Here is a 16,179-nt window from a genome sequence, read left to right as displayed (position 1 = left end):
TGTTGCTGCGTTGATGGTGATCCAGCGTGAAGGGACATGGTGGGTGTGACAAGTGTGCGACTGGTGTCATTGATGTGTGCATCTTGTCATGACGTGGCTTTGGCTATGTGGTGACACAGTGGTGACAACAGCAATTGGACATTTATTGTCTGGGTGATGGGTGTCTGTGTGCATGCAGATGCTACTTGTGTGGCCAGTACAGGGGACATGTTTGGTGTGCCAGTGGCGTTTATTTTCGGGTTGCAGCCAAGTACATTGTACATGTGTGAAACAAGGTTGTCAGTGGGTGGAATGGCAGCAGGGATCAGGTTCCACTAACTTGACATATTGACCTGGCCATTTGCATTGGGGCTACAAGGTGTGTCATATGACTTTGGGGTTACAGAGACTCACCGGCATCATCGGATGTCTCATCTCCAGCCTCTGCATCTCCAACTCCCTCTATGGCCTTCATGTGCAGGACGGTGCTGCACGTCTCCTCCCATCCCTTCAGTTTGATAGGGGATGGTGCTCCCCCTCCCCGTGGCCATGCCCTGGCTGCGCTCTACGGCAAGGAGGTTGTGGACACAGAGACGTAGGTCGTCCCACCACTTCTTACAGTCTCGCACAGTCCAGGGTGTTGTCCCCACCGTCGAGACTTTACAGGCAACATCCCCCATATGGCCTTCTTGCGTATTTGTGCTTGGCGCCGCAGATCTGCGCAGAAACCTTAATGTGCATGCTCCACAAGGCTGTCAGGCGGTATGTTCAGTTCCGGTTCACTGAACCTGGGCCTGCAGCAACGACAACAGGTAGCCTTGCAGACATCTTACTCTCTGATGGTAGGTGCGTAGATTTCGAGTAACACTCCTGTGGACTGAGGATTGCAATGGATTGTGTTTTTATAATGGCCGCCGGTGCATTCCGGTTCCAGTGAGGATGCCGATATTGGGGATTTTGGGGCCATTACAGGCATGCCGGTCCTACCGTTTCCAGAATGCGCATGCACACTGACTCGGAATCTACTGTAGATTCCGGCAGCAGTGCTACACGGACATGGTAGCACCGGCATGCCAGTATTTTTGATTTTTTTTTACTGGCTAACTCGTAATGAGGCCCATTGACTTTCTGGTCTATAGCAACGAAGCAACCCATGTCAAGGGTCATATTCTCCACTGGGTCATGGCAAATAACATACAGAGTGGCCCTATCAGTCCCACCCATGCATCTGGTCTGACCACTTCTCTGTGCTCTTCCAAATAACCCTCCCTGGAAAATCCATCTTGAAGCGGAAACCATTTAGAAAAGTTACTTGCAGGAATACCAATAAAATCGGACCAGCTGATCTGCATAAATGCTTAGTGAATATTATGGCAAATACTTCTGACCTTGACCCACCAGATATCCTGCTCTCTAAATATGACTCTGCTATGCCTGATATTAATAGTATAGAGCTCCTGTTAAGACTAGAACTGTTAGGGATAGACCCAATCCCCATAGTTGGTTCTCCCCGCAACTTACAATGTTGAAAAAAGAAAAAGGACTAGCAGATGGTAAATGGAACAAAACCCCTACACATGAAAATAAATTAATCTGGGAAAATTGAAAAAAAATACGGCGAAAAAATTGTCACTGCTAAAAAAACTTCTATAATGTCGAAATTGAGGAGTCTCCTAATACTATGAAGAACCTTTTTGAGATCCTGAAAACTATGGAAAAATCTCATTTGAAATCAGACCTGGCTTCCCTCATTCTAGAAGAAAGACAGTCTTAAAGTCCAACAAGCCTTCTCTGATAAAATCACAAATGCATACGAGAAAATGATGGCTGATCGGGCTTCAGTCTCCGAACTCGACATGACCAAGTCCTCCTTGTGAGAGGAGGCTGTGCTCCTCGATTTCGCCACCATTTCTGTCCAGACTATAGAGAAAGTCCTTAAAAAGATGCGTCCTACTTCCTGCAATGGTGACCTCTTGACAGGCACAATTATTCTTAGTAATGTTCATATCTTCTCGCCTTTCCTGAGCTGCTTCACTAACGCCACCTTCCGTTATGGTACTATTCCTAAAGAGGCTAAAAGGGTTGTAGTTTCTCCTTTATTGAAAAAGGCAGGCTGGATCAGAAAAATTTCGCCAACTACAGACCCATTACTAACGTTCCTTGGTGGATCACGTAGCCACAATACAGTTGCAAAAACATTTGGAACAAACCAATATCCTACATTCCTGTCTGTCTGGCTTCAGAGAACATCACAGCACTGAAAGCAACCTTTTAGGTCTCCAGAGCCAGATGATGGACTACATTGACAGGAGCAAGTCAGGCCTCTTGATACTTCTTGACTTATCAGCCTTTGATCTCCTGGACCATGAGAAATTGACCACATTGTCCTCGACAGGTCATTCCTCCCCATTAGCAGTGAAGTGGTTGGAGTCTTTTTCTGTCAAGCGGAATGTCTAGAGTTTGTTGGGGCCAAGCATCCTCAGGGTCTATACTGTCTCCCTGTGAAGTGCCACAGGGAGCCTGATTGTCCCCTGCAATATTCAATGTTTACCTGCGCCCTCTGGTGACATTCTAGATAAAGCAGGAGTCAAGTTCGCCAATTATGCTGACGATACTCAGCTACTGGTGGAACTGAGCGGAAATTACACCGAGGACTTAACGGTACAGAACATCTATCTGATCATAAAAAATTGGATGACCAAACACTAGCTCTGCCTTAACAGCGGAAAAACCCAAATGTTGATATTCAGATCCCTGCAAGCAAGGCTGAAATTGGGGCCGGAATACACAGACTTTACAATTGATGGCCATCTCATCAAAATCTACGATCCGGTTAAAACCCTTGGGGTGATAATGGATGAATCCTTGAGCGCTGATACACACGTAAAAAATGTTATCAAAACCTCATAATACAATCTGAAAGTACTCAAACTGGTTAAGCCATATGTTACCAGTAAGAAACGTGTGACTCTGGTCAGAGGCATAGTCATGCCTCAAATTGACTACTGTAATGCCTTGCTAGGCGGAGCAAGTAAACACTGCATACAAAAACCTCACGTTTTTCAAAATGATGCAGTCTGCCTTATCAAAGCTGTGTCTAGAAGAGAAGACATAACTAAGGCCAGGAGGGAACTTCATTGGCAACCAGTCAATTGCAGGATCTCCTTTAAGATCCTGACCCTGGCACACAGATGTCTATACGGACATGCCCCTACCTATTTGAAAAACTGTCTTACTCTCCCAAGCCTCAGGGAGATCAACCAGATCTAACAACACCCTTCGTCTCATCTGCCCAAGGATCAAAAGAAGCTGGGGTAGAGGCTGCTCCTTTTTTCGGTTCTGGCCACTCTAGCCGGGAACGACCCCCCCAGTAAAAATGCACTTAGAGAAGAACCTCCAAACTTTCTGAAAAGGCGTAAGACACACCTATTTGAATAGACGTTCCTATTCTTCATGACTCTTCTGTTTCTCCTTTCCATTCGCTAGCCTCTCCCTTATACATGGTTTGTTGCATCGTCAGTTATTGTCTTTTGTTATACGTGCGCCCTGAGGGCTATGGCACATTTTAAGCGCAACATAAACATGTCAGTCCCCCTTAACAAGATGAACAAAAGCACAGCGGAGTACAGCATAAGGCTGGGCTACACTGGTAAAAGTCAGGCTAGGATGGTCAGACAAAAGCAAAAAGTTGGGGGGTTCACAACTGGAGGGAAAATTACACATACATGGAAATCTTTCTTAACAGATCACAACCGACATTAACTCGCTTTATGCAAATAATTTCCATCCCATCTATGCCTCATTAGCGGACTCGTTGGACCACTGGAACAATCCAGAACTATCATGGTTAGACTGCATCTCTGCCATAAAAATGAACGTGGGTCCCAAGCTGCTATACCACCTCTTGGCCCTTCCCGCTTAGCTCCCGATGCATAATTTGCATAGCCTGCAGAGTAAAAAGGAAAAGAGGGCCTGGGTCTCGGTTTAGGCGGTATGGGAGTCCCAGATATTTACTGCTACTACCTGGCTGTGCAACTGTCCCACGTGTTGGGGTGGGGTTGATGGGCTCTGGGCCCCAGATGGCTTCCAATAGAACAAGACTGCAACCAGATCTCACTTTCACAACTTCCTTTCCCCAACGCTAGGCACCAGTCGGCAACCTTCACACTCCTCTCATCAACACATCTCTCATTACAATGTTGGAATAAAGCGATGGGGAAATAAGGTATTGCACAAGGTCTGGGGCTGCTATCCCCCCCATTTCTAATAACCCAGACTTCACGCCAGGGATTTGGAATCCAGACATTGAACGTTGGGTGGAATGGGGACTGAGATAATTGAGACCACTTTATACAGGGATAGTCCCACGATCGTTTGAGGCATGTAAAACGGATTTTATTTTTTTACTGAAACCGAAAGGTTTAGTTAGATATGCTCGGCAGCACCATTGGGCCTCTAAGCCCGAGGTCAAATAGAGTGGGACGAGCGTGTTAAGTGCGCTAGAACTCACTTACCTCTTGGGTCTGTCTAAGACAAACGTTTCCACTCTCTATAAATTGCTAGAGCGTATCGACCTTCAAGAACAGTTGCTCTAAATGTTGCAATGGGAGTGTGACCTGGGACACCAGCTTGGGGAGAAGTCCTGGAGGCGCATCTGGGAGAGAAACCACTGAGCTTCGTGATGTACAAGTGACAAGGAATGTCAATTGAAAGTGTGCTACAGATGTTTTTTGGGCCCTGCTAGGCTTCACAAAATGAATTGCTCGTACCCAGCTTCATGCTGAAGATTATGTAAGGAGGATGCAACCTTCTTTCATATGTGGTGGCAGTGTCCCAAAGCACATCTGGAAGAATGTTCTCTCCCACATCAAGTCAATCACAGGGGCCTCCCTGCCGATGGATCCAGCGGTGGTCCTGTTGGGTGATCGGGGGTCGATCCCCTTAGGGGTAACGGAGCCGCTTTGTTGCCACACCTCCTACTGGAGGAAAAGATTACACTGGCGCGACATTGGAAAACATCTGTGGGACCTATCATACAGATGTGTCGGGGTAAAGTGTCGGAGATCTTTGCATCAGAGAAAATGACTGCACTGTCAATGGGGAAATACTCAGTTTATGTCGCAAGCTGGCTCCCCTTCATCAGCCATGTCAATAACACACTTCCAGCAATTTACAAGCCAAACATATATAAATATTTGGCTTTGCTGTCGGGGGTGAGGAGGATACTATTGTGGGGAGGACTGCATCCAGGACTAAGAACTGGATGGTAGTTGCTGGGAGGGGGAGATATGGTCTACGCTTTTGGAGAAGATTACAGAATGTGGTCCACAACTGTAAGCGATGACTTGATGTATCTTTGACACCTTGCCCGTCTGTCTCAACATTCTAATAAATAAAACAAATTTAAAAAAAAAAAGAAGGTCTGCCATGTGGCACTGAAACCACAACCATTGGCAATGGAGAAGCCTTTGAAGTGATGTCATACACAGTCTCGCCTCCAGCACCACTAATATGCAGGAGGCCATGAGGCACATCTGAAAGATGTTCGTCACTCTGTCCTCGAGCGGGAATGCCCTGCCCTGGCGAGTGTAATAGACTGCTACGATAAACCGGATGGACTGGGACTACGAAACAGGAGACTTTTTGAAGTTGAGGAAAATGCCCAAGCTGTGCAATTGAGTGCATGTGCGGAGCAGCTGCTCCAACACTAGATCTGGGGAGCGAGCTGGACGGGCCAGTCACCCAGGTAGGGAAAGACATGTATGCCCTCTTTCCTGATGCAAGCCGCCACCATCACCACTGATAGTAGCTTGGTGAAAACCCTGGGAGCCAAAGAAAGACCGAATGGCAGTACTCTGAACTGGTAGTGGTGCGGTAGAAATATTACAGACAACCAAAGGAGGCTGCACCATATCAATGATCAGACCGAGGGAGACCCGGGTGAGCTGGCTATCGTGTCATTGGACGCGGTTTAAGCATTTGATTCAGTGCGGTGGCCATGGTTGAAAGCGACCCTGAAGGGTTATGGGATGGGGCCAGGCTATATCAGATGGGTCCAGATGCTATATAGCTCCCCGAGTGCCAGAGTTAAAACAGGAACCATAATTTCTGATAAAAGGCAGCCCAGCAGGGGAACCAGACAGGGATGTCCCTGGTCGCTCGCCCATGTTATATATTTTGGCATTAGAGCCGCTGGCAATATGCCTGCGGCAACAATACGGGGAGGTTGGGATCCGAACGATAGACGGCACACACCTGATATCATTGTACACAGACGATATGCTCCTCTACTTGCGCTACCCTTAGGAGAACCTGCGGTATGTGTTGGAGGTGATGGATCGTTATGCCACCCTCTCGGGCATATCGGTGAACCCCAAGAAGTCCAGTCTGTTCCCCTTGGGTAGGTACAGGAACACCCCATTGGAGAGATTACCCATCCTGCAGATACCCTGGCAGCCCATGACATTCAGGTATCTGGGCATAAACATTTACCATAAGATAGAGACAGAGCACAAACAGAATACAGAGAAAGCAGTTGAGGGTATTATGAATAGCATGGCGTTCTGGTCTCGACTGCCCCTAGCCATGACGGGAAGAGCAGCTCTGCTCAAAATGGTGGTTCTGCCCAGACTTTTGCACTTTTTTGTGAATGTCCCGAACCTGATCCCTAGACGGTTTTTTTGTAGGACTTCATGGCATGTGCAGGGGCTTCCTATGGGGCAACTCCAGGAATAGGGTGGCCCTGTGGAAACTACAGAACACATTTGATAAGGGGGGCATAAACCTGCCGAATTTCGAATTGTACTACCTGGCGGGACAGCTTGCATATGTGGCTAGGTGGTCGTCTGCGGAGGTCTCTGCGGAAGCCAGGCTTTTGCGAGATGAGACTGCCCCTTACTTCCTAAATGAGACAGTGTGGTTGCATAGAACAAAAGTGGCAGAGATGGGGAGACTGTTGACGCTGGGCTGGGAGGTCTGGCACAGAGCATGGAGAACTGTGGGCGACCCAGATCCACTCTCTCAGCAGGTCCCGCTGGCGGCGTTATGTGGGGCAGACTCCCAACTGTTTAAGGGGGTCCGTAAATATTGGGAACCGGTGGGCCTGGCTACCCTTGGGGATATATGGCAGGACGGGGAAGCAGTGGAATTCCAGAGACTGGGGTGCATGGAGGCCAATATATTACTCATACTAGGCTCATTAAACGGGTGAGGGAGAGGTGGCCTGAGACCGTGCTAACGGAAGAACCTGATGCCACCTTGGAAATGATGTATGATGTCTCTGTGGGGGGACATGAAATATCTAGGATATATGAGCTCCTGAGTGCGAAGGCAGGGATAGAGCTGCTCCAACTGAGGAATGACTGGGAGGAGGAAGTAGGAGAACCTATGACAGAGGGCCAGTGGGATAGAGCCCAAAGATACCATAAAAAGGTGTCCCGGAATGCGAGGCTCCAGCAGATCCAGTTGTATGTCACCCACAGAGCCTATTTGACCCCCCGAAGAATAGCCAGGTTTGGAAGCTCGGCTAAACAGAAATGCCCCAGGTGCGGGGAGGAGGAGGCAGGGCTGCTGCACATGTTCTGGGCTTGTCCCGAGATACAGAAATTCTGGGAAGAAATAAGGATGTGAATGGCTAGCGGGGGAGTGGTGCTTGATGTAAGGTCTGCTTGGGCATGCATGCTTGGGATTTTTCCAAGGCCACGCAACTTGAAGCATACCAGTAAGATGAAGGACCTGGCCTATGTTTTGGCCAAGCGCAGAATTGCAATGTGCTGGAAGGCAGCCCTTAGGCCTAGAGTGGAGATATGGTGGGCGGACCTCTTGAGATGGGCAGAAGCAGAAACTGTGGTATGGTTTGAAGCTGTCACCAGGGGGGGAGAGGAGGAAGTGGGCCCCCTGATAGCCTGGAGGCAACTGGTGACCTCAATGGCAAATCCCCACCAGGTCAATCACGAAACAGGAGACTCGGATGAGTCGACAAGTACTGAGATTCCTGAAGATGCTTATGCAGATGACACGGATGGGATGGCTCGAGTTGAAGGGGAGGACAGAAAATAATAACTGTATAATATGATGCTTTGACACTGATTATGAACGTCCTAAAAGGTTGTAATGTTTGTTTAAAATAATAAAAATTATTTTAAAAAAATAATAATAAAAAATAAAAAAGTATTACGTAAGACACCTACTGCCTTTACTCATGTCGTTTATAGGGCAGGGCTAACAAGTTTTATAAGTATGTTTATGCTGATCCTAGCATTCATTTCAGGGAGGTAAGTTCAAAACTAATCATTATTGAACAAGATGTTTAGTACAGAAATTATCTTTATTGTTACTTAGAATTCTAACTATTAGAGAGGTTTTACTACACTTCAACCACCTACGATTCATGTTAATAATCAAAGATAAGTGTTGTCAATATTAAGTTAGACAAACCACTGTGAAATGTGGTGCACAATATCCTAATTTACACCAAAACACAAAAGAAGCAGTTTCCTAACTGAAGTTATAAAAACAAAATGTTTTATCAGACTTCGTTACCGTTCAAACTGGAACAAAAGACATTCCCTAACAAAAAATGAACACAAGGATAATTAGCTGGATAGGAATAATAAAAGACGACCAAGGTGGTTTGTTTTATTTTCATTTTGTCTTTTTCCCGCAGCACCATCCTTTATTTTAAGCAGAGCGCCATCAATTACAATTCAGTATTCTAACCTTTCTTGCAGCTTCAAAGACATTTGAAATCCACTGTACATTTACTGTGCAAGAACATCCAAATATTGCTCTTACTGTTTACTTACGGTGAATTACACATTCAGCACCAGATACTATATAATAAATCAAATTAGATTATAATCGAAAATCACATTTAAATTCTACAATAACTTTTGTTAACATCAATGACTTAAAATAAATCGATCTCTTTATATAATGTTTCCCTTATTTCATGTATATCTAATTATTACCACAATGTTGTTCTTCATTCATCTGTATTAATAATACATGTATCTTTTGTTATGTGATGACTGTGAATTGCACGCAAAAAATATTTGTTTTATTTGGTTCGCTCTTTTTAATCTTGTTACGATACAGAATATACTGATAGTTTCAGTTTTAAATAATTCAGAGTAGATCGTTCAGTAACGCCTGAATTCTCTCCAAACTATTTACTGGTGGTGCTAATATTCCATTGAGACTAAGGAAGCCATAGAATAGAGTGAAACAAGGTTGCTCGATGAATTTCTTGATTTACAACTCTACGAACAATGGTATAGACGAAGGACAAAACTAATTAATTTTTTTAAAGTTAGATGCTTTAAATCACTCATTTAAAGTACATTAAAGCATTCACAATAATCTTTGAACAGGTCACTTTAATTATTGCTTCATACCTCCATTTAATGGTAGACATGTTTTACAAATCAACTTTGGGTTCAAGATAAATACATTTTTATTGTTAGAAATATAGCATTGCAAAGTACCCACAAACATGCAGATTCCTTGATATGCTATTTTTAACTACTCTGACTTTTCAATGAATTCCTGCTACTGACCAATCGCTGTTTTATGCACGGAGATGTTCACTAATTTTAATTCCACCAAGAATATTTGTTTTTGTTAGTTTAATGCTACTTTGAATGCTACCTATATGGTTCAAGGTTCACTAAACTGAGGGGGATCCAGATTTTGGCTGTGAAACATATGCGTTATGTGTACAAACCAAATGCACGTTACCTTGGTTTTAATAGGTCCAGGCTGAATCACATTAAATCGCATGCCATATCTGCCCCATTCAGCAGCGAGAGACCTAAAAATACAAAAAAGTATTCTCAAATAATTAGCTTACCATCAAACAAATGAACAGTCTATCCTTAAAACCTACCAGTGAGCTCTAGGGGATGACCCTCTCAATTCCCCTCGCAGAAACTTACAAAGACAAATAACCAACTAATAACAATTCCAAAAGCTTTGCAAAACAAACGTCATGATGAGTTACAAAAGTAACGTATTCTCCCACTGTAAAGTTGAGCACAGTTTCTTTTACCAATAAGTTACTGCTTCTCTCAAATGTATTTTGCATTGTACTTTGTCCAATCCAATTCAATGTACAATCAGTATATTGCTAAATAACTACTGTGAAGTGGCCAAGCGGCCTCAGGGACATGATAAGAACAGTATAAAAATCACAAATAAATGTCTGTCAGCAAATAAAACACAAAAAATATATAGTGCGCATTGGAGGAAGAGTTACAAATCTGTGCAATTAGTTACTGGTTATCTTCCACATACATGAAACATTCGAATTGTCTTGCCCACATCAATGGAGTAGGACAATTCATTCCATTTTAAGAAACAGGCGTTTAATGGTCTAGACTCCAGAAAATTATTGGGAAGGTGGGCAGGCAGATATGAATAGAAGGCAGACTTGAGAAGGCAAACGTTATTGATTGTAATGATTTCTTATTGTCGTCCACGTCCCCTTTCTACAGACACAAGTAATATATGTTTGGTGTCGAGAAGTGAGCCTTTCTTGCATAGAACATTCAATGGAAGCCTCCGGCAAGAGCAGTGTCCCCCACACAGAGGACCAAATCACCTTTAGACATGCACATACCAGTGCCACTTTCTGGCACTGGTATGTGCTCAGTCAAGGTATGTGTCATACCTTGACTGAGAGAATGGGGGACGCTGGGTTAGAGGTGGAAAAGGGGTAGATGGACTACAAGTACATGAGTCAATATGGTAAGCAATGTGTACTAAGTGGTATATCCTGTCCCTACCCTATGGAATAGATTTTGTATTTATGCTATTTATTGAGTAAGAGGCAACCCTTTAAATTAGAAATGCTGCACATAAGGAAAATAGTCAGCGGAGCAGACTCTTTACAGGAAGCTTTACAATAGATTGGGTTATTAAGCAGATAAATGTCCGGGTGGTGGAGATGCAAGCATAGTGGCAACCTCAACAGGAAACTGCACAGGCAGACACGTGTGATGAAATAGAACTATGTACAAATAGACAAAATGCAGATTTGAAACTACTGCATTATCATTTGAAAGCAGCAATGCTCCTCTATAACAAACCTATGGCCAAGGTTTGCCGTGGTGCAAGAGGTTGAGAGGACAAAACCATTAACCATTGAAAAAGGGGTAAGGCAGGGGTGTGTTCTAGCACCTGTCTTATTTAACTCGTTTATTAATGATAGAGCCCAGAGCATATTAGAATTAGCAGTAGAATAATAAATAACAAATCAGTGGGTATTATATTATATGCAGATGATGCAATTTTAATCTCTAAAACAAAACAGGGTCTCAACAAGAAAACTAAACTCTCTGTGGAGTTGTGCAGTGCCAAAGGTCTTGCTGTAAATTATAATTTACTGTTGTGGGGCCAAAAGGAAGGCCAAGGGCCTTATTTTACGTATTAATGACTCTCCGATTGATGAAGTGCCTTTCTTTGATTATCTCAGCCTGAGACTAAACAGAAAGGGAATCTGGCGGGATCAAATGTGTAAGATCAAACAATTTTAAACAAAATGCTGGTACAGTATTGAAATGTGCGCATGAAAAAGGGGGAAGGTTAATTAAGCTGACTCTTAGTGTCTCCAAATGTAAAACCAGACTAGCCTGTACCTAGGGTGCAGGAAGGTGGGGCTTTTCCAATATAAACATGATAATGATGAGCGAAAATACATTCTTAAAGCAGTTGGTGGGGTTCCATGTCATTTCATCGCGGGATGTTTTTTTGTAGGATTTTTACCGCGATTTTGTTTAAGAAAAAAAACCCATCGAATGTTTTTTAATTATTTTTGGGGGGGTACGCCCCCATCCTCCCCATTTTCTTTATTTTGTATTTATTCACATACACCCACACCCCATATATATAATTTACTAACCCTCCTAAAAAATTCAATGGGGTTTTTCGAAAAAAAATTTGCAGCCAAAAACCCAGTGAAAAAACATCCCGCAATGATAGGACGTCGTACCGTTGATGGGACTCCCCTTTCTGCTCCAAACCTTCTTGTTCATTACGATATAGGATGGCCACTAATTGAACCTTTTGTTTAATTAAGCCCGGTTTTATACTTGCTTAAACTGAATACTGGAAGTGCACTGACAGTTTATAGGAACGCATTTTTCAACCTTCTTAAACAACCAGGAATCATACAAACTTCCTGGTACAAACATGTTAAACCTACCGTGCACGAAACTGGGGAATTGAATTGTGTGATAATCATAAGAGTATTATTAAAAGTATTATTGCAAATCACTGTCCACTAGGTACAGTATTAACGCTGTTTCAAATTCTATCATGCACGCTTGGTCAAGAAGGAAAAGATTATTTGGAGAAACCTCATGAATTCAGTTTCTTTACCCATTGTCGTGTTGCAACACAGCTTAACGGGTTACCGCCTAGCAGACGAAAAATTGCTTACAACTCTAGCAGGGCTCTTTTAATATTTTAGATATTTATTGCAATCTTATTGCCATTTTAATCCGATTACTTTATGCTTTTTTATTTGTGCCGCTTTTGTGAATTGTATTGTTGCAGGTTTATCGCAACTTTTTGATACTTCTAGAACTATGATGAACTGTTGATATTGCTGCTGTTTAATGATGTTTTTATAATTATTTGTTGAAATAAAGCTAAATGAAATAAACAGACAAATAATAAATTATATACATCTCAATGCAAGTATATATATTTTTAGGTTTGGCTACTACGTGACGTAAGACATCTATAAAGCCTAAACTATTGACATGGGAATAGATATAGGGGAGATGACACGTGACGAGGGACACACAGCCAGCAGATATTCTTTTTGTTATTTGTTCTCCAAGTCAATGTCCATGCTCATGCCTATGACTTCCCGTTGCATCACTGCCCCTCTCCGCCCATGCTCATTGCAGACTCTTTTACCATGTTGTCCATTTGATGCTGGTCTCTCAGGCTTGTGCAGCTGATTGGAACTAGAAAACAGAAATATGACCTCACGAGGAGTCAGTCATTGACTTCCCTCTGTGAGGTCCTTATACATTGTTGGGAAGCAGGGGCGAAAGACCCAGGCGATTTAGGATAAGGCGGATGTAGAAGGAGATGCTGTAGGGGAGCTCGGAGAATGGAGGGGGCCCACTCCTAGAAGACGGATTGCAGTGGAAATGTGGGTGCATGGTAACATTAGAATCACATGTATAAAGCAACTCCATTTTAGAAGTTAGATGCCATCTTGAAATTGAGGCCTAGTGCCACGGGTATGCTAGTTCATTTACATTCAGTCCCGAGGGTTAGAAGGGTGTGCATGCGTTCTTTGCTCGCAGCCCTGGCAGCTTCACAGAAGGCTAATTTCTTGAACACACACATACAGTTCTTCATTGTTTCTTAAACCCAGAAAGAATGTACCCTGCAAGGCCAAGAGAGGGCGGGAATGGTTCTTTGAAGAATTATCCCACGGGAAAGGGGGGTGAGGGCTTTAGGCGTTCACTGTCCAGATCTATAAATTATAGCGGCCCTGGACCACCAAAATGCAGGACACAAACAATTGAGTAGACTGACCAGCCCAAAATCCCTTGCCATACAACTGTAGAATGATCAATCGATCAGGAAGATCAGTGAGCAGGAGCGGGCTGCCCCCAACTATTAGTCCATGTGATTTGTGCTGCAAGGGGAGAAGGTAACACATTTATGCCACGGGAGGGAAAGATGTGGAGGCCAACGTGTCTGAGAAAGGAGCAGGGGTGCACGTAGTTCTGAGAAGTAATCCCAACCTTACAAGGCTTTCAATATGGGGTAGCTACGTATATGTGTAGCACATTGCCGTTGTATAAGGATAAAATTGAGAAATATCACAAGCAGTGGGTGGCAGAGACACAGGGAGGAAAGTTCCGCCCATGACCAGAGAAAGGTATGAATATATAATGTATATATACATTTTGAAATTGATATTTTATTTATTTCACGCTCATACACAAGTGTTTCAGAGCGCAACCAGAGAGGGGAACAAGGGAGGACAAAAACAACGCTCTTACTAGGCCCAGTGACATTGAGAACGCACAGGCAGGGGGAGGGAAGGGAGAAAGTAAAAGGGGCAGGTGAGGAGTGGAAAGTGCTGAACACACGTGATCAAAGCAACAACAGGTAGTGCAGCCAGCAGGCGGCAAGTGCAAGAATGAGGCGCAGACAATGGGTGTCTAATAAGTGTAGGAGGAGGACTGTAGGGTTGCAGATACAGACCCAAGTGCAAGGGTTGCCAGGAGGCAGTGCGGGTATGAGGCTGGGTGGGCTGGGATCTGTGCCTGAAATCAAAGGGTAGCTAGGAGCCCAGTACCAAAGCAGACAGGGATCAGCAGAGGGAGAGGAAGAGTGAAGGCAGAAGCAAGGATGAAGGTCTTGAGGTGCTTCCAGAACCAAAGATGGTTCTCCTCAAGTTTCAGAGAGGCTGGGAGGCTGTTCCAGAGGGAGGCCCCAGGCGAAGATAGAGATCTACCCCCAACCCGTTGCTTGGAGAAGCGGCTGACCCTGAGGGAGTTGGAGGTGGAGGAGCGAATAGCTTGAGTAGGAAGGTATTTCTAAAGGGAGAGTTGAAGGTATTGAGGACCCAGGCCCCAGAAGGCCTTGTGGAAAATGCAATGGGTCTTATACTTAAAGTTGCAGCCACTGGGAGCCAATGAAGATATTTCAGAGCTGGAGAGATACAGTCCCTGAGCTTGAGGCCAAGGACACGTCTCGCAGTCCTGTTCTGGAGGAGTTGAAATATAAAGGGATACTTGAACACATGTACACATTTTTAGATGCCAGATATAAAGGTAAAAAGCTCCAAAGAGGAAAGAGATTTTAGAGTTCTGGAAAATGGTGGAGGACATAGAGAACAATGATGTGTGTAAATCCCAATGTGAAAGCGGCCCAGCCCTGAGTGTAGGTAAAACAACAATGCCTGGGGACGTGGCTTAGCGTTTGTGAGAGCTCCCGGCCGAGGCCACGCGTCTAACCAAAATGCCCCAGTGAAAGTGCATTCCGCGCTCACATCTACAGTGATATGAGAAGCTGTAAGGCTGATGCATCCAACTACTGGCTATCGGCCGCCCTCGTTCCCCAGAACCCAGGGCTTGCGGCGAGTCCCTTCTGGAGCGGGCTGCAGCACACAAAGAGCCCACAAAATGGCGGGTGGCACGGTGGCTGGAGCGGCCGGTGCACATGGTCGCCCGAGTAGCCATCGATGGCAAGGGGGAAGATAGCAGAAACAACAACACCAAATTACAGGGAGCTTTTCATCTGCTGGATCCACGCCCTTCCTCAGCTGCCCACGGCGCCGTATCTCCTGAGGCGATCTCGCTCCAACAGCAGACTTCAATAGCACGTGCGGCCGCCAGGCTGGCCTGCTCAAATGCATCGGATCGCGCTGCTTCAAGCAGCTGAGGAATGCCAGAGGTCCACCCAATGGCTCAGGAGCCTGGCTCCCCCACATTTTACCATTGTCCACAAAGACCGGGGGAGGCCCGACAGCCACATCCCTGGGTCCCGGAATCGCCTCCTAGCACCAGCAGACCCGGCACAGAAGGCGGGGCAAGCAGGGCTACTCCAGCAAGGCCCTTCCTGTCCATGCTACGTGCCCCACAGATACACTCCCTGCTGCGGCAGTCTCGACCCGACTTACTGTGCGGCTCCCCTCGCAGGCCCGGAGCCCCGGGGCGGGGTCCGAGAAGAGGTGCACATGACTTGGCCCCCAACTAACGCTCCAGAGAGGGGGCCGCCCTAGCCCCAGCACTTGTGCGGACCCAGAACTTCTACTAAGGTAGGGCAGCACCAGGCTGGCCAGCTCAAACGCAGCGGATGGCACCGCTCAAGCAGCTGAGGCACGCCGGAGGTCCACCCAATGGCTCAGGAGCCTGGCTCCCCCACATCTTACCTGCTGCCCACAAAGACCGGGGGAGGCCCAACAGCCGCATATGTGGGTCTCGGAATCGCCTCCTAGCACCAGAAGACCCGGCACGGAAGGCGGGGCAGGTGGGGCTACTCCAGCAGGGCCCTTCCCGTCCACACTCTGTGCCCCACAGCTACAATTCCTGCAGCCGCAGTCTCGCCCGGCTTGCCGTGCGGCTCCTCTCCCAGGCCCGGAGCCCCGGGGCGGGGACCGAGAAGAGGTGCAGATGACTTGGCCCCCAACCAATGCTCCGGAGAGGGGGCCGCCCTAGCCCCAGC

General features: G+C 45.6%; 1 protein-coding gene across 1 annotated transcript in view; it reads right to left on the bottom strand.

Annotated features, from left to right (window-relative positions):
* DECR1 (2,4-dienoyl-CoA reductase 1) overlaps positions 1–16,179 on the bottom strand; it is a 541,630-nt gene that overhangs the window by 153,055 nt on the left and 372,396 nt on the right. Inside the window, exon 7 of the mRNA XM_069621325.1 lies at positions 9,718–9,790. Within this exon, the coding sequence (XP_069477426.1) occupies positions 9,718–9,790 (73 nt within the window). The remainder of the gene's footprint in view (positions 1–9,717; positions 9,791–16,179) is intronic.

This window comes from Ambystoma mexicanum, chromosome 5q, assembly GCF_040938575.1.
Source record: "Ambystoma mexicanum isolate Mex_15411 chromosome 5q, UKY_AmexF1_1, whole genome shotgun sequence".
Classification (NCBI taxonomy): Eukaryota; Metazoa; Chordata; class Amphibia; order Caudata; family Ambystomatidae; genus Ambystoma; species Ambystoma mexicanum.
This window is presented reverse-complemented; position numbering and strand designations above follow the sequence as displayed.